This window comes from Eleutherodactylus coqui, chromosome 13, assembly GCF_035609145.1.
Source record: "Eleutherodactylus coqui strain aEleCoq1 chromosome 13, aEleCoq1.hap1, whole genome shotgun sequence".
Taxonomy (NCBI): Eukaryota; Metazoa; Chordata; class Amphibia; order Anura; family Eleutherodactylidae; genus Eleutherodactylus; species Eleutherodactylus coqui.
This window is the reverse complement of record NC_089849.1, coordinates 83,460,574-83,486,545: the sequence shown is the minus strand read 5'-3', so window position 1 is coordinate 83,486,545 and position 25,972 is coordinate 83,460,574. Positions and strand designations below refer to the sequence as shown.

The following is a 25,972-nucleotide window of genomic DNA, read 5'->3' as shown; positions in this document are numbered from 1 at the left end:
TGGAAGATGAGGAGCCCATCTTCCCCTCTGGTGGTACCTACCTGGATTCAGGGGTCACAGGAGGTATATCCCCTATTCCTGAACCTGCAGAAGGACCCTGATGTCAGCCTGGGGTACCTTCTCCCAGCAGGACAACAGAAAAATGTGGAAGACCACAAAATCAGAACTTACAGACGTGAAACAGGGTACAAACAGCAGCAAATGAGTACATATAGAGAACCTGGTGTATTTTAGAAAACTTGCTGAAAACTCTGGTACGCTTTAATGCCAAAATAGGCCTGGTCATTACGGGGTTAAATATCATTTGTCCTAGCCAGATGTTTAGGAGAGAAAATCTTTACTTGACCTCTATAGCGTAAATCAATACCCGTATAGCATGTGTTGCACATCTAATGCATCAACACTGGTGTGATTAGGGTTTAGAATCTATATTCACTCATTCATCTTTATAAGTAATGGACATGAATGGTAGATGGAGATTAGGGCGTCCCGTCTTGTAGTAGTTCATCACAATCACTGACCCCAAAACATGCGCTAACAATAGTATAACTTCAGCAATAATCACAATATCTGTAATAAATAATGAACAGGAATCGAACATGGAGTCTAGAAGTGCCTTCAAGTAATCAACAGAAATACTCTCCGGGGGAAGATGGTGCCACTCTTTTCCGGACCTGAATATTGATATGCTGTTCTGGGCATGACAGCTGGCATCATAGTGGGCAGACAGACGTTTTTTTTACTGATTTGAATATGTAACTGGTGTTTTCAAAGGGTTGTATGCATTTAGAACACTTATCTAGGACTGCCAGCAAACAGAGGGTTATACCCTAAATCAAATATAGTTGGGTTCAGACCGACACAAAAGGGTTCTGGGCAGAAAAGCTGGTATCAAACTGGGGAGATGTCCAGTTTTAAATACAGAACTGGTAGTTTCAAAGTGTTAAATGGGTTTTCTGGAAATGGATGCTGGCATCAAAATGGGCATAATTATTCAAAACAGTAAAAAGCTGAATTTTTCCCACTTTAATGCCAATTTTGATGTCCAGAACCACTTTATGCCAGGCTAGACTCAGTTCCACTTGACAAGGGGCATCACCATCTGTGTCTTGGCAGTGTTAAAACAGCTGCCTACATCATTTCGACCATTTAAAAGCACCAGTTTAAAAAAATGTCTGTTTGCTCACTTTGATGCCAGCTTTGTTGCCCAGAACTACTTTAGGCCATCCTGAAGTCAACTATATTTGATGCGGGGCATCGCCAAATGTGTTGATTGTGTTCTAACAGTGGCCTAAACCCATTTAACCCTTGGAAAATGCCAGTTATGTATTCACATCAGTAAAGTAAATTTGTCTGCCCACTTTGATGCCAGCTTTCTTGCCAAGAACCACTTTGGGCCAGGCTGAAGTCAACTATATTTAATACAGGGCATCATTCTGTTTGTTGGCAGTCTTAGAACAGTGGCCGAAACCCAATTAAACCGTTAAAACACCAGTTTCTTATTCAGATCAGCCAAGACTATTATATGCCCACTTTGTTGCCAGCTGTCATGCCCAGAACCACTTTGGGCCAGGCTGAACTCAATTTGTTGCAAGACATCCCGCTCTCTGTGTTAGCAGTCTTAGAACAGTGGTCTAATCCATTAACCTTTTGAAAACACCAGTTACTTATACATATCAGTAAAATGTCGTTGTCTGCCCACTTTGATGCCAACTTTCATGCCCACTGGAGTGCTTCCGCATGGAGAGAATGAAAAAAAAATATACTGACTGAATGCCCACCGCCTTCCTGGGCCGACGGTACTGGAACAAGGAGTCCAGTAAGTATAAAAATGACACCCCTGGACTCAGCGGGACCTGTCCTGTAGGCACCATAACTTCATTTACGGTGCCAATAGGGGGTGGCAGGTTCCTATAATTTTAAATACAAAATAGATTATTTGTTGTTCGTTTACTTATAAGAACAAGAAGAAAGCGATGAGTGTTACCAGTGTGGTGGGGGCTACAAAGGTGGCTTCAATGAAAATGTAGAGGACATGATGTGTTCTTCCTGCTCCCATCAATAACCTTCGGGCTCTTCATATTCTAGTGTGTTTAATGACGCCTGATTTTCATTCTCAGCACCTGAAGTGAAAAGAATCCATCGTATTATAAAGGGTCAACTTAAATTTGACCAGTCTGTCCAATATCTCACATTTAAATGACTGTAACAGCAGATGAAAGGAACCATGTAGAAACTCAATAAATGCATTACAACGGCTGCTGCTGATTTCGTGGTCAACATAAACTGGCTTTTTTCTCTTCTTTCCCCCTCATAAGTGCGCAGGCTTTTTACTATGTTTTAGTGTGTTTCTTTACTAACATTCACTGCTGGTTTAGGAAGAAAGTTTTTTTTCAGCTACAAGTATTTTTTACTTAACCCTTTAGTGACCAAGCCTGTTTGCGCCTTAATGACCAGGCCAAAGTTTACAAATCTGACACGTGTCAATTTAGCATGGAAAAACACCAGAAAGGTTTTGCATATCCAAGCGATTCTGACATTGTTTTTTCGCCACATGTTGTACTTCATTTAGGCAGAAAAAAAATACCGATAGAATTTGTGTTTATTTATTTAAAGCGCCAAAATTGGGAACATTTTGAAAAAATCGTCATTTTTTTCATATTTCCAACTGCAATATTTCAAATATGTGCAAACATAATATAGAAATTTTTGCTAATATATATATTTCTATCCGTTTACTTTATTTTGGGCGCACATTGCAAAAACTTTTGGTTTTTTTTAACCATTTAGGAGACGTACAAATTTAACAATACTTTTCAGCATTTTCAGGAACACTTTGTTTTCCTACACCAAGCCAAGATTGGAAAGGCTCATAGGAGTCAAAATGATAGATACCCCCACAAATGACCCCATTTTAAAAACTACACCCCTTAACGTATTCACTGAGGGGTGTCATGAGTGTTTTAACCCCACAGTTTTTTTTAGGAGTCAATGCAATTTAGAAGAGAAAAACTAAAATTTCATATTTTTGCAAATATGTCAATTTAAAGACAGCACTTTTTTCTATAGTACACATGAAAATGAGGATTTGCACCCCAGAATGGATAAGCCTGTTTGTCCCGTGCTCAGAAACATACCCATTGTGGCCCTAGTATTATGTCTGTATGCACAATGGGGCCCAAAATGAAAGGAGCAACCGGTGGCTTTCGGAACAGAAATTTTGCTTGAAGGAGATTTAGGCCCTATTGTACACTTATAGAGCCCTTGAGTGACCAAAACGATGGAGAACGCCCACAAGTGACCCCATTTTGAAAAGTAGACCCCTTAATGAATTTATCTAGGGGTACGATGACTTTTTTGACTTCACAGTTTTTGAATGAATCTAAGCCAAGCCGAAGGAAAAAAATTACGATTTTCATTTTTTTGGCAATTCTGTCATTTCAAAAGCAGTTTTTTTTGTACAACACATATATAAATGAAGACTTGCACCCCAAAATGGATACCCCTGTTTGTCCTGTGCTCAGAAACATACCCATTGTGGTCCTAGTATTACGTCTGTATGCACAATGTGGCCCAAAATGAAAGGAGCAACCGGTGGCTTTCGGAACAGAAATTTTGCTTGAAGGAGATGTAGTCCCCATTGCTCACTTATAGAGCCATTGAGTGACCAAAACGATGGAGAACCCCCACAAGTGACCCTATTTTGAAAAGTAGACCCCTCAACGAATTTATCTAGGGGTACGATGACTTTTTTGACTTCATAGTTTTTGAATGAATCTAAGCCAAGCAGAAGGAAAAAATTATGATTTTCATTTTTTTTGGCAATTGTGTCAATTTAAAAACAGTTTTTTTTGTCCAGTGTACATATGAATGAAGACTTTCACCCCCAAAAGGGTACCCCCATTTGTCCCGTGTTCAGAAACATACCCATTGTGGCCCTAAACATGGCTAGACCTATAATGGAAGGCGTACCCGTTGGATTTCAGGGTACAACGGAATAAATTCCAGGCCCCAATGCCCACTTGTAGAGTCATTGAGCGGCCAAAACAATAGAGAACCCCCACGAATGACCCCATTTTGAAAACTAGACCCCTTAACGAATTCATCTAGGGGTGTACTGCGTATTTTGACCCCACAGTATTTGAATGAACCTAAGCAAAGCAGAAGGAAAAAATTACAATTTTCATTTTTTGGCAATTTTGTCAATTTAAAAACAGTTTTTTTTGTACAGTGTACATAGGAATGAAGACTTTCACCCCAAAATGGATACCTTTGTTTGTCCCGTGTTCAGAAACATATCCATTGTGGCCCTAATCTACTTACAGGACACATGGCTAGGCCCATAATGGAGGGAACACCCGCTGGATTTCAGGGCAGAACTGAATAAATTCAAGGCCCCATTGCCCACTTATACGGAAAAAAAATTGACGTCCTAAAAATAATCCACCCCCCCATCCCCATTTTTTGGCATTCCCTAAATATTAGATAAAGGTAATAATATAAACTGCGTTTTATGTCCGAAGACAGGGGTAATTACGGAGGCTGGTTGGGCACATGGGGCAAGAAAACCAGGTATCCCCCCTCCTCTCATGCTTTTTGGGGGGTATTTCGTAACCTCAGTGGCAGGTATGGGGTGTAAAAAGTGGCGCTCTGTGAGGCTTTGTAATCTTGCTGCGGTGCAGCGGTCTCACACAGAAGGCGCTCAACAAGGTGCTCCTGGAACTGCATAAAGGCGAGCATTCCAGGGGCTTTTTGTAAATTACGGATTACAGGTAGTGGTCTGAATAACGCCGGGCTCACACGGCCGTAGGTGGAATCCGCTTGCGGAGGCCCACAGCGGATCCCATCTGTGAGCCGGCCGTGACCCTGCGTACGGCCGCGTAATGTACTGCGCATAACTGCCTACTCACACAGGCGGTCATGCGCAGTACACCGTTGTTTGTTTTTATTTCCCGCGCCATCGCTTAGAGATGACCCGGGTACCCGCAGCTCGTACACAATGTGTTTGCATATGGGCTGCGGTTATATCCGCGGTCATAGAGCACAATGGGCTCTAGGTCGCGGATATCCACGGTAAAATGTAGCATGCCGAGTTCTGTTTCTGCGAGTGGATTACGTAATTCCGACCCACTAATTGGGGGGAATTATGTAATCCAATGCATGTGATTGATCCGTGGATTACCGCTGATCAAGCGCATGCAGAACCCGTAATTCCTCTCCGGTCATGTGTGACCGGCCTAATGTTAGATCGCTACTTTATCATGTGACCGGGGACCGCTCAATGAGGCCGCCGGTCACTGCTCCAAGCACTCAGCGACCATTGGTCGCTGGGAGCAAGGAGATTTAAAATTTCCTGGGCTCCCCGGCTCCTGCGAATGTGTCCGGCATTTTGCCGGTGGGCGCATGCGCAGCAGCCGGATGGGTCCATGGAGGATAATCGCATCTGGATTCAAATGCGGAAGCCTCCGAGAAGATGTTTCATCTCTAGAGATGAGCGAGCATACTCGTCCGAGCTTGATGCTCGTTCGAGTATTAGGGTGCTCGAGATGCTCGTTACTCGAGACGAGCACCACGCGGTACTCATCTCGATTAAACGAGCACTGACCATTGAATTCAATGGAGCCGGCAATACAGCCAGCTCCATTGAAAGCAATGGCCTGCCGGCAAGCGCGGGATGAATTGTCGGGAAGGGCTTCAATATATAAGCCCTTACCTGCAATTCATCCAGAAATGTGTAAAAAAAAAATATATATATATACTCACCTTGTCCTGGCAGAACGATGTTAGCCCATGAATTCAATGGAGCCGGCAATACAGCCGGCTCCATTAAAAGCAATGGGCTGCCGGCGATCGCAGGATGAATTGTCGGGAAGGGGTTAAATATATAAGCCCTTCCCTGCAATTCATCCAGAAATGTGTAAAAAAAATATATATATATATACTCACCTGGTCCCGGCAGACGGAATTCAGCGCGGCCAGCGGCAGTCCTCCTGAACTGCTCTGAACAGCTGTGAGTAGTATTCAGCAGCCGGGGATTTAAAATCCCTGCCTGCTGAATGAGCTGCCTCTAACTGGTTACAGCCTGACCAATCAGAGGCAGATTCCACTCACACACTCATTCATGAATTTATGAATGGGTGCGTGACTGCTGCCTCTGATTGGCTCAGCGGGACCAATCAGATGAGAGGCAGCAGTCACACATCAGCGTGCCACATCAGCACTTCGCAGAAGCCAGCGGGGTCCGGAGACCGGCCGCAGGACATGTAGGAAGCGGGGTGAGTATTTTCACCTCCCCTCATGGATCCGATCCATGAGGGGAGGTGAAACTTTTCTTTTTTTAACATCTTTGTTTACTTTTCCGCGATCGCCAATATCCATTGTATGACGGCGATCGCCGTACCGGGGACCGCTCACCGCGGTCCCCGCTGACATCTCCTGCCTCCCGGCTACCTACAGGAGCCGGAAGCCAGGAGATTTTAAATTTCCCGCGCCGCTGGGCCTTCTGCGCATGCGGCTGACGTAATGCCGCCTGGCGCGCATGCGCAGAAGGACGCCTACGGGGCCTGGAGCATTGGGAGAGCGGGGAGCAGCGTGCCGGACCCGGGTGAGTAATTTCAGCTGCCCCGATGCATCCGATCCATCAGGGCAGCTGAATATGTAACTTTTTTCAACCTTTATTTACTTTTTTGCGATCGGCACTATCCACTGGATAGCGCCGATCGCAATGCCGGGGCGGGGGTCTGTACAGCCTGGGATGACAGCTCCATGCTGTTGGCTACCTGCGGGCACCGACAGCATGGAGCTGTCACGTCCAGAGCCCGAGGGGCTTTATTCTCTGCAGGTCACACGTTTTTACGTCCTCAGAGAATAAAGCCCACTTCGGGAGGACGTAAAAACACTATGGGCTGGTTGTTAAGGGGTTAATGTACAATATACCTTTAATGAAAAAGCTGTAAGTATCTATCTTGTGTACATAGATATGTGCATCCATGATGTAACCACTGCATATACGGAATGGCCACCATTATTAAAGACACCTATGTAGTAGTGCTTGGATTTCCTTTGACCTTCATACGGATTATGAGACGACACAGATTATGGGAGTTGGATAAACCATATCTACAAATGCTCCAATCAAAATTTAAAAATTCCCGCCTGCTGAAAGGGCTGCGTCTGATTGGCTAAGCACTCAGCCAATCACAGGCAGCACTCAGCTATTCATTGAATGACAGCTGAGCACTGCCTGTGATTGGTCACAGCGCTCAGCCAATCACAGGATTGGTAATTGGTTTTGCGCATTAAATGAGGATATCTGCCTTCCAGAGAGAATAGTGAGGGAATAATATACAAACTATTTCAGCTTTGATGTGTCCTGTGAATTGTGGAGAAAACTCCATTGTCTTCTATTATGTAAACATTTTTAACATGATAATAGACAGACCATTATTCTTCAAGACTTTTCTGAGTCCCCAAACTTTCTGTATCTGGTTTGGAAACAGGTTGATTCAACTAATTTTGAGGTGCTGAATTCAGTGGAAGAATCAGATTCTATCTATCGTGTCACATATCTGAGATGCACAGCACTATTACATAGACAATAATACAGTGTTGCCAAATATTGTCTGGTTTAAAATACAAAAAAATAAAACTCAGATCTCAATAATATTTTTCTGGTAATGTATTTGTGAATGAAACTCAAAAAATACCGATATGCTGAGGTAAGAATGAAGAGATGTGCTTAATGCGGATTACAACTAAACAGCAGTACAGATAGGATCATGTCGGTAACCTTCCTGCTCAACTACATTGTTCTGCCATCTAGTGACCATTTTTAGAAATTCATCCACCACTGTGTATTGCATTCAAATAAAGAGTTTAGCTTAGTCACTGATTTAATTTTATAGAAATAATTCACCGGAAAATGAGCAGAAACAGAAAAACCTTGTTTAAAAAACTGAAAAAAATCTAAATTACATAAAAACCTTACATGATACATCATTTCTAAAGGTAAATTCGGATTCTACACCCAAAAATCCATAAGAATTGATATATCGGACACCAGATACAAAAATGCTGTTGAACAGCGTAATCATTGACATCCTCTATTTCCTTGCATCGTATATCAGCTATATTGGGGAAGCTCAGACTGTCCGGAGATAAGCCCTGAACTAAAATCAACTTGGACGGCATAATTAGGTATGTTTAACAATTTTTTATTTCCTGCTACAACGGAAAATATTATAATATCCAGTAATGAAATGAGTAACATTGGCGTCATAGTCAGCAAATTAAAAATCTGACATATAATGTATTTTTTGCCATTTTTAAAAACCGTCAACAAGTTGGTTTTGGAAGAATTCTCCATCTTTGTTCATCTTAGTATGTGTCTCTACTTTTTATGCACCGTGGTATCCTTTTGAATATAAGATTAGGTGATTAAAAGCTTAAAGGGAATCTGTCTTCCACTTTATATGGAGGAACAAAAGACCCAGAATAAAACATAAAGTAAACGAGTCAGCGGACAGTAAGTCCCGAATCCTAGAAAGTATATTCTGGCAGCTCAGTTGTCACAGATTCCCCCCATATTTGTGTTTACAAGGAGGCCTCTGTGGGCAGATCTGGAGGCAACCCTTCTGGCCCCGGTAAAACTTGGGACAATTTTCTATGATAAAGGTATAAAACCCACAACTGTACAACATTTATCACCGCTGACCTACCACCTTTTTCTGATCTGGAAGAAAAACAGGTTTAAATACTCTATGATGTCACCTCTTCCCCCTTTGCAGCCTATTATTCCTAACCAAGCATTCGCCCTAAGCTCTCGAGAGGATAGTTTTCCATGGTGGCGGGCTAGAAGGGTCATCCTACTCTACCATTTTATGCCGCACGGCAAACTCCTCACACCACAACAACTGATAGATAAATATTCAGCCCCAGAACACCTCTGGTTGGAATTGGGACAAATCTATAGCTTCCTCCGTTCCATGGTAGGAACCACTAATACTACTTTCACTCCCACCGCGTTCGAGAGAACCTGTATGTGGTCCCCAATGCAAACGGGCACGATATCCCTATTGTATGCCAACATGAATCAGCCCCCACTGGGAGCTAAACTTCCATTCATGCAATGATGGGAATCAGATCTCAACATCACCCTCTCTTTGCCCCAATGGCTTCATTGCTGTACTTTCATTTCAAAGGGCAGCATGAAGTTATGCTGGCCGAATCGTCTCTTAAAATATTACACAGATCCTATCTAGTTCCCTCAATAATTCATAAATACTCATCAAGCACCCCTCCAAATTGCTTTAGCATCCCACACGTGGTGGTCATGCTCATTGGTAAGGTCTTTCTGGAGGCAGGTGGCCAATCTGATAGTTAAAGTCCTGGGTAGATCCTTCTCCCTTTCTCTGTGGACCTGCCTCCTGGCGGACAAGCCTCTTGGCTATAATAATCAACAGCATAAGCTCTCACAACATACTGTATCTGCATGGGCGCCAGAATCTACATAGCTTCCCAATGGCTCACACCTAATCTTACACTTAATCCAGTTATTGCAAGAGTCTCTAGAATGATGCTGTATGAGAGGCTGTCGGCCATGAGGGAAGATATCATGGAGCTATTCCTCAAAACGTGGCAGCCATGGGCATCTTTTCTAGAAATACCTGGCATAAACAGACGTCTCAGCGCATGAGGAGTCAGATCCAGAGCAGAATAGATTTTATAATATTAAATAGTGGGGGGGGGGGGGCTAGGGAAATAAGCAAAAAGAATTTATATTACCAAGACACAATATGTAAAGAGATAATCAGTAAGGGCTATTAGATGTTCTGGGGTTTTCTACGGATGGGGGGATTGGAGAGCTGAGGGAAGAAAGGGAAAAAGAGGTTTGTTCTGCACCGTATCAGCTGATAATATGTGTGGTTTTCGAAAGTTTACCTTAATTCAATTTCTAAGATACCCCCACGCGGGGAACTTGCTAAAGCTTCTCAGTTTTTAAAAAAAATGAATAATTCAAAAAACTCATTTTGAAACGAAAAAAAAAGGGAATCTGTCTTGCAGTATGAGAACCATAAATTTAGTTCATGGTGCGCATAGGACATGACAGGCTCCTTTTAATACATCTTTCACTTCTGATCAACTGTTGGAATACATGGAGCCAATCAGAGGCCTCAGTGTTGCACCAGACCCCTACGGCTCCACTGCTACATCTCTTGTTCTTCCCTTTGGGTCTGTTTATAGCGGTGCACTGATGAGGCCTTTCATTGGCTGCAGCAGTCTGTGATGTTTTGTATATTGGTCGACTTCAGCTTGTAAACAGACCCAGCCGGGGTCCAGGCCTGGGGAGTATAGGCTCTTTTATTATTTTTTGGCCAGCTGCACAAAAATATCTTGGAAAGCCTATGAAAGGCTAAAAGTATTAATATTGCTCTCACAAGACCAGAACCTCTGTTTCTCATGGTCTGAGAGTCCCCTTTGGAAACCAGATGTTCTGTCATGTGCCTTTTACTAAGGGTTCATTCAGATGAGTGTGTTTAGCCTGCGTATTGCACATACATTGTTTTGGGTGCAATACACAGTACCCAAATATGCATGTAATATGGTGCAGAGTGTTGAGGTAGCAGAAAGGTAGTCCTAAGCTCTCACTCCTGACCTGAAGGTTGCAAGCTCAATCCCTGTAAGGTTCAGTTAGCAGGCTCAGGGTTGACTCATCCTTCCAAGGTCGGTAAAAGGAGTACCCAGCTTGGTGTGGTGTAATAAATAAATACCTGAAATCACTGCGGAATAAGTGGCATATTTTATGCACCACACTATGATAATGGTGCATATTGTTAGTGGAGAAATCCTTAAGCAGATCAGCAGTTTTGTTGACAGCTAGAGAAATGCGACATAGGTCACTGTCTATATATGCAGGTCTTTAAGTGAACGTGGTATGATCAGGGTCAAAGTTCATATTTCATCTGATAGTTATATAAAATGCCAAATTGCCTTTCTTGTGCTCTTCTTTAACCTTTTTGGTCTGCTCGTAATCATGGTAATTCGCATTGTATCTTCAGGATCTATAAAGTACCAATAGGGTGATCCAGCTAACTGGCACAGCCCTTCCTGGAAGGCTGTCACATAATCAAGAGCTATTGTATGCTGATTAGTCAGTAATATCAGTTGTTCCTTGTTCACATGTGCGCGTGACCCACCCTACTGTGGAACTGAATGGCCATTAAAGCCTAATAAGAGCCAGCTATCTTCTTTTCCTGCCTTTTGCACAGTGTTTTATCCTTCCCTTTGAGTATCTGTGCACCTGCCATAGACCTGCGCACAAAATGCACTTATGGGAATTAACCCATTGAAACCCATGGGTTCTATTCTCTGTTTTTAGTGCATGCAGCTTTTACATATGCAAAAACGTGTGCAGCTCATGCTGGTGCCTTCTCCATCACACAAGGGGCATAATGATATCATACCGCACAATCTTGGCCATAAGAGTCCAAGGCAGAGGACAGAGGATGCCGTGGGAACATGATGGAAGTGAGTGAGTTTATTTTATTGCCGAGGCACAGCGGGGTCTATAAATGACTTGGAGAAGACAATAGGGCCTTAGTGACTCAGGTGGTACAGCTGGGCTAATAAGTTACTGAGAGGGCAGAGTGGGGTCTATAGTTGCTAAAGGGGCACACTTTGACTTTGTTGACCAAGAGTCCATGTACACCTGGAGCTGGTCATGACCAAGGGTCTGGTTCACACCTTCTTTGGGCACTCATGTCGCCAAACCAGTGGAGAGTCCTGTACAAGTTTGTCCATTTTTTTATGTTTGGGAATGGGAGGGGAATTGTGGAGTGGAGAGAGTTATGTCGGTGGGTGAAGGGGGGGAGGGAGGAGGAGGAAAATTAGTGAGACGAAAAGTATCATCCATGGTCATCCAACATACTGTGCAAAGTACTTTTCTGAAGTATCTAAATAAGGAAGAAACACAAACCAATGATGCCAAGTGTTGAATGAATGTCTGAAAGTTTATTCCACATTATGCTCTCCCAAATGTGATTATCTGATGGGTATGGGGAGGGGGTTATGGGAGTGGGGAAAGGAGAAGGATATGGGGGAGGGGGAGGGGGGGATGGGGGAGGGAGAGGCTCTAGCCGTTGTCATCTAATGTTCTTGGCTTGCAACAGCAGAATAGTCCTCGGATGGCTCTAAATAAAGAAGAAAACAAGTGTGAGACATTCCTGAGAGGAGACAAGTCTTATGGGAACAGTAGTAACTAGAGAACAGGCTTCATACCAGAGGATGGAGGGTCGGGGAGGTTTAGTGGGTGCTGAAGCCAGAAGTGCAGTGCAGCTTCAACTCCAGGCAGTACAATAAACCAATGTGAGGGTTTAGGGGCTGCTTGACCCCCATTATCCTTCCCTACATGGGCTAGATGTACTTATCCTTATCTTGGTAAGTTGTGCTTTTAGCTACTGAACATAAATCTGCTGATTAGTGATGAGTGAACTGAAACAGTCCAACTCTGTTTTGGGTTAAATGTCACTAAAAGTTCGGTTTAGCGTGAACCCGAATCTCGGGCGGTTTGTCTCAGCTGCACCTCCACCACGGTTATACACTAGTTTTAGGGGTATTGGTGAAGTTCCAGTTCAGGTCAAACTAATCTGGAATGAACCAAACTTTATGCTGAAATTCAGTGAACTTTTGAAAAGTTCACTTATCACTACTGGTCATTATATGTTCATATACCCGCACAACATATAACTCCTGTATACAGTAGTATACACTGAGCAGAATACAGGTACCCAATAACCATTGGATCACCATTACCTCTAATAGTGTACATAGACAAATGTAGGCAGAGAATAAAGCTATAAAGCTTTGTTCACATCAGTGCCAGTTTCTGTTCGGAGCCGCTGGCGCAGATCACACATGAAACGCTGGACAAAGAAATGCTGCATGTCCGGTAAAACGCTGCCAGATGACAGCAACTGAACAGACCGCATTATAGTCAATGGGGTCAGCTCACCGCCTTACGGTCCTATTATAAAAAGGAACCGTTTGGCTGAGGATTCTGTTTTCCTGTTCCAATAATAGAGCAAAAAAACAAAATCCCCAATGCAAATGTGAGCATAACCGAAGTTTTTCTTCACTGCCTCCATGAACCTCACAGAAAAAATACCATCAGACATAAAGAATAAATGAATTTGTATTTACCTGGTGAATCTGGCCCATCGTCCGAGGGGTCGGCTGCTTCTGCTGCTGGAAAAAAATGTACAAGATGATAAAACCCAATGTCCCAAAACAAAAACTAAAACATTGTATTCTATGGCCGTCCATGGCATACCATGAACCGATGATGGAATGCTTGCATGAGAGGTTATTCACATTACTTCCCTTTCATCACCCGCCCCTTGTCTCTGAAGTGTGATTTCTGATGAGGGAGTGCGGGGGATATCCAGGGGGGGTGAGCCCAGATATTGGGGTAATAACAATCACTGATGCGGGGTCCTACAATGAGATCCATCTCATCATGTATCCCAATAAGCCCATTAGAGATGATTCTGTACTTACACTGGGATGTTATCTGATTCATCCACAGATGTCTCGTGGCCGGAAGATTCTTCATCCACAGATGTCTCGTGGCTGGAGGATTCTTCATCCACAGATGTCTCGTGGCCGGAGGATTCTACATCATCTTCCTCATTGTCATTGTCTCTGTGGAACAACACATAACATATATATACATTTAGTTCTGCCATCTAATGAGACCAGAGGATAATATAATTGTAAGGACAAAAAGAAAATCTATAGATGGGGGTTGCTAATGAACTGTTATTCCATTTCTTTTTGCTTTTTCTGATTTTTTTTCTATAAAAGTGGTGATTGAGGTGTAAAAATATAAAACATCACTTTTCAATTCAGTGTGCTGTAAAATTAGCATTTTTTCCCAACAGAAAACTGGCCAAAGACTCTAAGTGAATTCTTCCCCTTGTAATGTGTGGCTATCCATGACTGAACTAATGGCGCCATGTCTTGTAACGTGCAGCACAAGAGCGCCACCCAACCGCAATAATAATCGTATGCTAACATAAGTCCTATCCAGTCATCCCGTGAATGTGTCCTGTGTACCGACCCGACTCATCAGCTATGTGATATCCAGAGTGGACCGCCATGTTGTATATTACTGTCAGTCTGGATAATAGAAGTCATTATCAATGAACTAGGTGTAATGTTGTGTCATATACGGTGTGTACAATAAGCCCATCGTAGAAGATGCGGTACTTACAGATCGATGTCAGAATTGTCAAGGTACGCATAATTAGATTGATCTTCCTCATCTTCATCGCTAATAAACAATACATAAACATTATATATAAATATAGTGCTGCCACTGTTATGTGATATATGGTGTATTTATACAATAGGCCCATTGGAGATGATTCTGTACTTACACAGGGATGTCATCCGGTTCATCCATAACTGCCTCATAGTAGGAGGGCTCTTCCCCAACTTCCTCGTTGTTATCATCTCTGTTGAACAACACATAACATATATATACATTTAGTTCTGCCATCTAATGAGACCAGAGGATAATATAACTGTAAGTATAAAAAGATAATCCATAGATGGGGGTTACAAATGAACTGTTATCCCTTCCTTTTTTAGGAGGAGAAATAAAAAGAAAAAAAAGCAGCAATTCCAAAACCACTAGAACAATAGGGTTATCGTGCTAGAAGATAATTACCGGTTATACACAACTCGGTTGTCCTCCGTATATTGCAACCAACTGTGTGAGAAGAAGAATCTAGAACAGATAAAAAAAAGAATTTTCAGTAACAACCAATCAGATTGCAGCTTACATTTTCTGGTGACTGTATGTAGGTCTACTTTGTATGATTGAGTTGCCATGGCCAGTCGGTGTTATCGGCTTCTATCGCCTTGCAAGACAGCAATGAAGAAGAGTAACATGATAATAGGGGCTCCTGGGTGATAGTTGATATTTGTGTTATATGTGCCTCTACATTCCCACTCTTATCACTGTGTTATCTATGGCCCCTTGTCCCTGACGTGTGATTATCTGATGAGTGTGGGGTTATGTCTGTGAAGAATAGCACCAGGTATTGTGGTAACAGTCACTCTCATGGTGGTCCGACAGGGAAATACTTACATCTCTTCCCAGCAGTTTTTAAAATTTTCTGGCTCCTCATCAGCACAATTTTCAAAGAATGCAAAATCCGGGCAGACCTCCGCCACTTCGTCCTCCTGGGTCCTATTGGAGAGTAAAGAAGATGGTGACAATTTAGGACATCTAGGACATCGTCTCCCTACTACACTTCAGGAACATCAGCACCCGCCATCATTTTCCAGATGCAAGCAGCACTTCGGAAAATGATGGATGGGTAGATGTCTATCAGAGCCGTTCACACCCTGCGCCATCACCACAAGATGGACAACCCTCCATTAAAATCATCTATACCCATCTTGTCTCTGATACATGGTTCTACATGGAACTAGTCACACACATTTGGGGAAATGTACGTTGCTGTATATGTCAGTCTAAATTCAAAGTGCGCCAAATATATTAAAAGGCGATCATTTCTTACTAAATTTGGCGTATCTCTGGCCAATCTGTGTGCCAGAATGTGGAGTCTATGCCAGCTGTCAGCTGCTGCAGATTTGTTCCATAACTTATGCCAGGTTTTGGCATAAATCATAGTAAAGCTCTCAGGCAGTTGAACTTCCCTTTTGCTAGTCTAATTTTAATTTTTTATTTTTTTAAGTGGTGATTGAGGTGAAAAAATATAAAACATCACGATTTTTGTTCAAATTCAGTGTGCTGTAAAATTAGCCATTTTTTTCACAACAGAAAACTGGCCACAGACTCTAAGTACATTCTCCCCCTTGTAATGTGTGGATATCCATGACTAAACTAATGGCGCCATGTCTTGTAATGTGCAGCACAAGAGCGCAATAAGAATCCATATACTAATATAAGTCCTATCCAGTCATCCCGTGAATGTGTCCTGTGTACCGACCCGACTCATCATCTATGTGATATCCAGTGTGTACCGCCATGTTATATATTACTGTCAGTCTGGATAATACAACTGAGTGTTAATGAACTAGGTGTAATGTTGTGTCATATATGGTGTGTACAATAAGCCCATCGTATAGGATGAGGTACTTACAGATCGATGTCAGAATCGTCGAGGTACGCATAATTATTAGGATGTTCTTCTTCATCTTCATCGCTATTAAACAATACATAAATATTACATATATATATAGTGTTGTGTGGTATATGGTGTATTTATACAACAAGCCTATAGGAGATGATTCTGTACTTACATGGTGATGTCATCCGGTTCATCCATATATGCCTCATAGAAGGAGGGTTCCTCACTATCTTCCTCCTCCTCGTCTTCGTCTCTGTTGAACAACACATAATATATATATATATATGTAGATTTAGTTCTGGTGGCTAATGGGACCAGAGGATAATATAACTGTACATATAACAAAAACCTATAGGTGACAGGGTTAACCCTTTAAGGGTGCGGCCCTCTTTTTTTTCTATTTTTGTTTTTTCCTCCCTCCTACAATAAATCCTAACTCTTTTATTTCTCCATCGACGCCGCTGTATGAGGGCTTGCTTTTTGCAGGACAAGTTGTTTTTTTCAATGCTACTGAAAAACTTTTTAAAGTATTATAAGAGGAGGGAAATGGAAAAAAATGAACTTCCACCATCTCTCGGGTGGGATCTTGCTCATACGGTGTACACAATGCAACAAACATGACCTGATCATTTTATTGTATTGGTCGGTACGATTACTACGATACTGAGCTTATATAGTTTTTTTTTTCGGCACTACTTTTATTTTTTTTTCAAAGATATTTCATTTTTTTTAATTATTTTCTGCCCCCATCTTCTGAATTTTTTTATTTTCCCATTGACTCATAGTTGTGCTCATCTTGCAGCTTCTATTGGTACCATTCTGGAGAACATACGACTTTTGCATCGCTTTTTTTTTACATTTTCAAAAAAGTGCAATTCTGGAGTTCTGTTATTTTTCTGTCGACGTTCCCCATAAGGGGTAAATAATGCATTGCTTTGGTAGATCGGACTTTTACAGACACAGCGATACCAAATGTTTTTTTATTTTACTGTTTAGATTTTTTTTATACATATATCAATTTATTTTTTTTTACTTTTATGACCTTTTATTTTTTGTAATAATTGCTAAAACTATTTAAAACTATTTTTTACATTTTTTATACCCCTAAGGGACAAAAACTGTAGATTAGATCCTGCAATATTATGTAATGCCATAGTATTACATCCCACTGCGATCTGACAGGTAATCTATCAAACAACTCCACCATCACGGCTTGATAGGCAATTTGCAATAGAAGCCCTTGGGCTTTTCAGAGGGACCCAAGTTGCCGTGGCAACCACACAACTCACTGCAGGGAAGGCAGTGCAGGACACCCAAATATTAATCAGGGCATTTAAAGGGTCAAAAGCTCTGATCAGCAGCATAGCTTATCAGAGCTGTTGTGCAATCCCCCTACTTACATACCCTGAAACTGCAGGATGTAAATGTACGCCCTGTAGTGTTAAGGATCGGCCTGTTTTGGGCTTTCAGGAAGCATCTATTTTTGATCTTTTTGCATCTTTATGTTCTAATAACTATAATTTATTATTGTGGGATCATTTGATTACGTTAAGTGCACCATTTTGGGGGTAGATGGGGGTTACTAATGAAATGTCAGTCCTTTCTGTCCTTTTATTAGGAGAATTAGAAAAGAGAAAAACAGCTATTTCAATAACTCTAGAACAAAAGGGTTGTCATAGTAGCAGATAATTACCTGTAATAGACGGTGTTTTCATTTTCAATGGTATCAAGCCACCTGTGGGAGAAGAAAAAGAAAGAATTATAAACAAGGAATTTTCAGTAACAACTAATCAGATTGCAGCTGACATTTTCTGGTGACTGTATGAAGGTTTACTTTGTGTGATTGACATGCCATGGTCAGTCAGTGTTATCGGCTTATCTCCCCTTCCAAGAGAACAATGAAGAAAAGTAACATGATAATAGGGGATCCTGGGTAATAGTTGATATTTGTGTAATATGTCCCTCTACATTCCGGCTCTTATCACTGTGTTATCTATGGCCCCCCTTGTCCCTGACATGGGATTATCTGATGAATGTGGGGTTATGTCTGTGAAGAATAGCACCAGATATTGCGGTAACAGTCACTATCATGGGGGTCCTACAGTGAAATACTTACATCTTTTGCAAGAAATCTATAAGTTGTTCCTGTGGCTCCTCATCAGCATACAGATCATAATAAGCTGGTTCCAGGGAGACCCCCGCCACTTGCTCCTCCTGGGTCCTATTGGAGAGTAAAGAGGGTGAGTATCTTGCACATCGTCTTCTAATACAGGGTGTATAATTGAGGAAGATCAGCGCCCGCCATCATTTTCCAGATACAGGCAGCACTTCTGATACTGATGGATGAATAGATGGACATTGGCGTGTCAGATGAGAAACATCAGAGAACAAACACCTTGCAACCACTGCTGGAAGAACACAAGCTGGTGGCAGCAGAGCTACGGTCTGCGGGATTTCTCTGTGGCACTCTCTGGGCCGCTCATCCATGTGGAGGACACTCTGAACTAATTTGGTTCTGAATCCATCCTTGCAGCTCACGTAGGCACATACATGGTTTTTACGGTAACTTTGTATGACTTTAATAAAATGTGTTATACGTTTGTGATATCTGAGGGCGCACCAGGTTCTTCCTTATGGACTGTTTGTTTTTGTTGCCATTATCCTGTTTTTTTGCCATAAGTAGGTTGCACCCCGTCACACTTGTTTTTGTAGTGTCCATCTATTTATCTACATTTCATGCAAGGGTTATACAATAAGATACTTACATCCTAACTGGATATGCTAGCTTTAATTCTTTCTCAGTAATTAATTCGCTATCTCTCTCTCTCTCTCTCAAAACTGTAAAAGAGTAAATTAGATAGTGAAAATCTAGGTATGAGGGTCAGCCATTATTCTATAACAGAGCATCCCCAACCTCGACCGTGACCTCAAGGAAAGCTATGGACATGCTAGAAAATAAAGAAGGACACAAAGGGGCTCCAGATACAGAGGACATACCTCCAACCAACTACAATCCTCAATGCAATGTTGGCTCAGCAGCTCCTTATATAATGTACATGATGTCATACTATGTGGGGGAGGAGCCAACAACATTTGATGGCATCACAAGCAGCAATTAGGGACAAGACGAGGCCGTGCAGGAAATCAAATTTCATATGGATAAATTAGTCTGTAAATTCTTCCCCAGCCGCCAAAACCTTGTACATGGGGTGACATTGTCATCTCTATAGAATGTAATTGTGGAGGATGGATGTGGAAATGTTGGATGGTTGGATGATGGATAGCTGTACCACCAGCAACATAGTGAAAAACAGTAGAATCCATCTCTAATATCTGGTGGATATCAATGCTAATAATAGGTATAAATATTAACCCATTCTTCTCTAAGAGCGCGCTCACAGCCTTCTGTATAAAGGTAAACTTGCTGTGCGCTGACTCTGACGGGGACACAGCAGGGCCGTGGAAGCAGGTGAGAAAGAAAAGAGGTTTCCCGGACTCCATATCATCTAAACTAGAAGCACCAGAACTTAGATGATGCTTATAGTGGATATCACGTTCCCTACAAGCATTCGGGTGCGCCGGGTGACATACTAACAGTTGCTGCCTCCATATAACAACGTGTACCCGCAACCCATAATCCACATATAGCGGACTTACCTCCAACGCCAACTGCAACACTCTATGGAATGTTGGCGCTGCAGCTTCTGATATAACCTGTGTGATGTCATAATGTACATAATGAAAAGGGGAGGGGCCAACAGCCATAACATTCCGTGACATCACACAATGCAGCTGTTAGGGATCAGAAGAGCCCGAGTAGCCAATCATATTCTGTATAGTTAAAATGATCTCTAAATTCCACCCCAGCCCACCAAACCTTGTACAATGGGCAACAATGTCATTATTTCTATAGACTTTAATTGTGTGATCATGTCTAGTAATTATAACACTGATAGATCCACGACCACTAATATATGGTGATAATACAGAAGCCACATAGGGCAGGACAGGGGATTGTATAGGCATTAGAGGGGAGTAATCTATATATTTAAAGCTTGACTGAGGCTGTCTGCGTGCAAACAGATTTGAATAGCGGACACTATTATCTGCCCCCGCACAGACGATCTGTTGTAATATTCACTCATTAGAAGGTATTGAGTTCTGCAGCTTCAAACAGACGGGATGATGGGAATTGCAATTTTTCGAGCAAAAAAAAAAAAAATCGCAGCAGGCTCTATTTTAGCGCAGATTCTGGGCAGACAGACTCCATTAATCTCTATGGGAGTGTTTAAATCACTCAATGTAATTGCGGATGGGCGCGGATTTGTAGGCAGATAGTTCACAGGTTGCTTGGAGACCACATAACAATGAATAAAAGCAAGCAGGAATGCAGGGAAAGACAGTGCAGGACAGATTTCTGCAGAGCTGCAGACGCATGAGGGAAAACATTGCAAATGTGAAGGAAACCATTGGAAATCATTGGTTTCATAATTCTGCGTTTTCACTCACTCTCTCATTGCATGGAAATCGCGTGCTTATATCGCCAGTGGGAAGGAGCCCTTTGGGTGGTTTCACATGGGGTGAGAAAATCACACTATTTTTGCACAACACAAGAGTGAGTAAAAATGCAGAATTAGGAAATCAATCTTTTTTAATGGTTTCCTTTACATTTGTAATGTTTTCACTCATACAATGTGGTGAGAACAAAAATCGCAGCATGTCCTATCTTTCTAGTTTGGCATTCTTTTCTATTTCCCATGTTTCTCAATGGAGCCTCCTTTTTATCGCATCACAAAGAACGAACTTGCGATCTTCACGCGATGCGATGAGTTTTTTACATTAGAAAGTCCTTTTGATTTTCCTGCTAAAAAAGCACGGCAAAATTGAGCGAAAAAAAAACGTGTGAAAGAATTACAAGTGACAGCGATGTGTTTGTTAGAAGAAGCAGCGCTGACGCTCAAAAAACGCAGGAAAAAAGTTGCAATTTTGGCACAATATTTTTCACAGCAAAATTGCGATTGCCCAAGTAGAACTAGACGAAATCTACCAAGTGTGAATGCAACCTAATAGAATCTGAATCAACCATAGTCAGTAATATAGTGAGGGATGTTATAATTAGGCAATAGGGGATATACAAATAAGCATCAACTAGATACAATTATAATCTGCAACTGAAACTGAACCCTGAAAACAGGCATCATAGGCTCCACTGTCCGCAGCTGGTAAATGAGTATCACACTCCGTACTTATCACATGTAACTACTGGATGTTGGTCAGAGGAAAGACAAAACCCTCCACTGAACCAAACCCAGACCCCAAGTATGGTGGACAGCCCACCGACCAGACTCCAAGTATGGTGGATAGCCCACCGACCAGACCCCAAGAATGGTGGACAGCCCACCGACCAGACCCCAAGTATGGTGGACAGCCCAGAGACCAGACCCCAAGTATGGTGGACAGCCCACCGACCAGACTCCAAGTATGGTGGACAGCTTACCGACCAGACTCCAAGTATGGTGGATAGCTCACCCACCAGACTCCAAGTATGGTGGACAGCCCACCGACCAGACCCCAAGTATGGTGGACAACCCACCGACCAGACCCCAAGTATGGTGGACACCCCACTGACCACTGTACCACCAGCAACATGGTGAAAAACAGTAGAATCCATGTCTAATATCTAATAGATATCAATACTAATAATCGTATAAATATTAACCCATTCTTCTCTGAGAGCGCGCTCACAGCCTTCTGTAAAGAGGTAAACTTGCTGTGCGCTGACTATGACGGGGAAACCGCAGGAACGTGCAAGCAGGTGAGAAAGAAAAGAGGCTCACCGGACTCCATATCATCAAAACTAAAGGCACCAGAACTTAGATGATGCTTATAGTGGATATCACGTTCCCTACAAGCTTTGTGGCGGGCTGGATGATATGCTAACACTTGCCACATTTATATAACAACGTGTACCCGCACCCCATAATATCACATTATACATTTACAACACAGATGGATTTACTGGAAAAGGAGGGAATGGAAAGAAGTGATCACAACTGAAGAAGAGGACCCAAGATGGAAGATAGTGAAAGACAATACAGGAGCTTCACATATAGTGGACTTACCTCCAACACCAACTGCAACGCTCTATGGAATGTTGGCGCTGCAGCTCCTTATATAACCTGTGTGATGTCATAATGGACATAATGAAAGGAGGAGGGGCCAACAGCCACAACATTCCGTGACATCACACGCTGCAGCTGTTAGGGACCAGTAGAGCCTGAGCAGCCAATCATATTCTGTATAATCAAAGTGGTCTCTAAATCCCCCCCCCCCCTCAGCCCCCCAAACCTTGTACAATGGGCAACAATGTCATTATTTGAATAGACTGTAACTGTGTGGCTATGTCTAGCAATTATAACACTGAGAGATCCATGACCATCACTCATATATGGCGATAATACAGAAACCACATAGGGCGCGGGGGGGGGGGGGGGGCTTTATGAGCATTAGAGGGAGTAATCTATATATATATATATATATATATATATATATATATATATATATATATATATACATATGTGAGAGCCCTCACAGACTGACTCACTGACATACTGACTCGCAACTAATCGTCTAACTTCCCGGTGTTGTACAAACACTAAATTTGCACAGCCATTCTTGACGTCCTAAATAGGAAAAGTAAGGGGGGGTTGCAACTTCAATATTTAATTCTAAGCATGAAAACCCGTGTGAAAATCCACAATACATGAGATAGTTCTTTAGTCAGAAAGCATAAAGCCTTGGGAAATGATTTGTATACTGAGGAAAGTCTACCTCCCCTCTATGTGTATATAATAAGAACCAGGGGTGTAACTATAAGGGATGCAGGGGATGCGGTTGCACCCGGGCCCAAGAGCTTTAGGGGGCCCATAAGGCCTCTCTTCCCCATATAGGGAGCCCAGTACTATGAATAAACCATTGTATTTGGGGGCCCTATTACAGATTTTGCATTGGGGTGCAGAACCTTCAAGTTACACCTCTGCTGAGAACAATCTAACCGACTGCTGTGTGCATATGCTGAAAGGTTGTAAAGTACATAAGGAAGCGGCCATGGACTGCAGGGATGGAGAATGTCTTTAAGGCTAAAGGCTGATTTAGACGGGACAAGTGTCGGACAAACAATGCCTGACACTCGTCCCCGCACATATGGGAGCTAATATCGTTAGGTCTCAGCGGGGAGGCAGCAGGAGATTTCTCTCCTCTCGTTGCCCTGCCCCTGTCCTAATCACCCACATGACTCCACCCCAACGCCCAATGCCACCAATGCCTTATTACTTGTAAAGCCCCTTTAGGAACTCTGACTTATAGAGGAGGTCTCCGAGGAAGTCCCTCTGTGATGTCCATATAACCTAATAAGGCACATGAATAAAGATGGTCTTAAACTCCAGATTTAATAGGTTGTGGAGGCTGCGGAGGGCGACCCCAGTGGTTCTCTCTCTGTACTGCAGTTGGCACTGGTGTTCTCTTCTCTTCAAGCTGTACTGATTCTCTGACGTGTGGCGCTGATCATAGGAGCCAAATCATGGATAAAATCTGGGGGGGACAAACACAAACAACGTTACCATACATGCTATCAGGCTTGAAAGTAGAAAACCCCAAGGTGGTCTCAGACCTCAGGTCACTCCTCGAAATAAATACAGATGCTATTCCAGACTCCAGTGGGCTCCTTTAATAAATGACCCCTTCCAACCTACATCATAGGCCTTTCGCTAGCCCCTATTATTATCCACTGTTAGTGGAAAGGTGCTGCAATAAAAATACAGAACAAGCTATACTCCCCTCACTCGCATCGCCCCTTCCCTCCCAGATTTTGCAGTCCATGCTACTGTTTCCCAGTTTACTCTCAGGTAGGCCAATCATGTGACAAAAACCTGATTGCTATGACCAGTTTCCATCCTCTATAATCCTGAGGCTAGGTACTGGCTGTAGCAATCACTTTACCTGGATGTAGCAGAGACCAGGTGTGCGGACTGCAGAGGCCAACAGCAAGAAGATCGATGCAGGCAAGGATAGCTGCTTTATTAATTGTAATAGCTATAAAGGACATTACTGATAAATGGGGCCATGAGGGGCAATATTATTAAATGGGACCATTAGAGGATTTATCACTTAATGGGGGTCATAAGGGGCATTAACCCCTTAATGACATGGCCTATTTTGGGCTTAAGGCCGCAAGGATTTTTGACGGATTTTCTTCTCCATTTTTCAAAAGCCATAATTTTTTATTTTTCCGTTGTCGCGGCCGTATAAGGGCTTGTTTTTGCGTGGCGAACTGCAGTTTTTATCGGCGTCATTTTTGGGTGCATTGACTATATTGTAAAACTTTTATTTTTTTTTTATGATAGCAGGGAGAGAAAACGCATCAATTCTGCCATAGATTAATTTTTTTTTTTTACAGCGTCAATCATGTAGCATAAATGACACAATCCCTTATTTCTGCGGGTCAGTACAGTTACAATGATACCAAAATTCTTACATTTTTTTTAGGTTTTTCCACTTTTCTGCAATAAAAACCCTTTTTTTGGAAATCTTTTTTTTTTCTAAATTGCTGCATTCAAAGTCCTGTAATTTTTTTATTTTTTGATGTACGGAGCTCTATGATGGCTTATTTTTTGCGAGACGAGCTGTAGTTTTTATTGATACCATTTTAGGGTACATATGGCTTTTTTGAGCACTTTTATTACCTTTTTAGTGAGGCAAAATGCTAAAAATTAGCATTTTGCCTCAGTTTTTTAGCGTTTTTTAAAACGCTTTTTCCCGTGTACAGTCAAAAGCATGTGCAACTTATTGTACGCGTCGTTACGGACGCGACAGTACCAAATATGTTGGGTTTAAATTTTTTTGTACTTTTTTTATGCTAATGTGAGAAAAAGCATTAAAAAATGGTTTTTTAAACTTTTTTTTTACATTTTTTAATCTTTTTGTTTTACAACATTTGTGTCCCTCTGAGGGAACGTTCACCACATCCCTGATGATCGCTGTGATAAGGCATGGCAGGGCTACTTCCTGCTCACTATTTGCACAGTGTAGATATTTACAAGAAGGGGTAACAGGATAAAAGCCTTAGCTGCGGCATCAGCTCTCCAGTTTCTGTCAGCTTCTTCTATCTGTTCCTCTATATGGGCTTGCACCTTAAGAACTGCAAACTGTCTTAGTAAAGCCCTAAAACGTTGAGTCACTAGTTACAAGAGGATCCGGATAACTTGGGGGTTTGGGCAGAAAAGTGGCAAATGAGGTTTAACACTGATAAATGCAAAGCTATGCACATGGACAAAGGAAATATATGTCACCAGTACACACTAGATGGGAAACCACTGGGAAACACGGACATGGGAAAGGACTTGGGGATTTTACTGTAAGCCTAACTGGAGCAACCAGTATCAGGCAGCTGCTGCCAAGGCAAATAGGATAATGGGGTTCATCAAAAGAGGTCTAACACATGATGAGAACATTGTTCTTCCTCTTTACAAGTCACTGGTCAGACCCCACATGGAATATTGTGGACAGTTTTCGGCACCGGTACTCAAGGAGGACATATTAAAGCTTCAGTGGGTACAATGGCGGGCAACTAAAGTAATTAATGTAATGGGTGGACTACAATACCCAGAGAGGTTATCAAAATTGGGGTTTAGAAAAAAGGCCGGGGGGCGATTTAAAAACTATGTATAAATATGTCAGGGACAGAAATACGATGGTGTAATGTTTATGTGAAAATCAGTAAACAGATTAAACAAAAATATATCAGGGGACAATAC

The 25,972-nt window shown here is 42.2% G+C and overlaps 1 protein-coding gene across 3 annotated transcripts; it reads right to left on the bottom strand.

The window, feature by feature from the left end:
• Positions 1–12,102: 12,102 nt before the first annotated feature.
• Positions 12,103–20,602, bottom strand: LOC136587560 (uncharacterized). 3 transcript variants are annotated; one of them, XM_066586217.1, is made up of 12 exons: positions 18,926–20,601; positions 18,277–18,381; positions 17,854–17,895; positions 16,333–16,413; positions 16,173–16,235; positions 15,152–15,253; positions 14,729–14,788; positions 14,436–14,513; positions 14,270–14,329; positions 13,555–13,698; positions 13,198–13,242; positions 12,103–12,188 (listed from the first exon to the last, which is right to left on the bottom strand). In XM_066586217.1, coding segments are annotated over exons 1-12 (840 nt in total). In that variant the 5' UTR covers positions 18,928–20,601; the 3' UTR covers positions 12,103–12,130. The 3 variants fall into 3 exon arrangements, with proteins under 3 accessions (XP_066442314.1, XP_066442315.1, XP_066442316.1); XM_066586218.1 differs by having other exon boundaries at positions 13,198–13,239; XM_066586219.1 differs by lacking the exon at positions 16,173–16,235 and having other exon boundaries at positions 18,926–20,602.
• Positions 20,603–25,972: the final 5,370 nt, after the last annotated feature.

What these genes read in the sequence shown, in the direction of transcription:
- LOC136587560 (XM_066586217.1), bottom strand. An exon ending in AAAAACTGCTGGGAAGAGAT is followed by an intron (nt 14,789 to 15,151) that starts GTAAGTATTTCC and finishes TATCTGTTCTAG; the next exon opens with ATTCTTCTTCTCACACAGTT. An exon ending in CGATGGGCCAGATTCACCAG is followed by an intron (nt 12,189 to 13,197) that starts GTAAATACAAAT and finishes TTCTTTATTTAG; the next exon opens with AGCCATCCGAGGACTATTCT.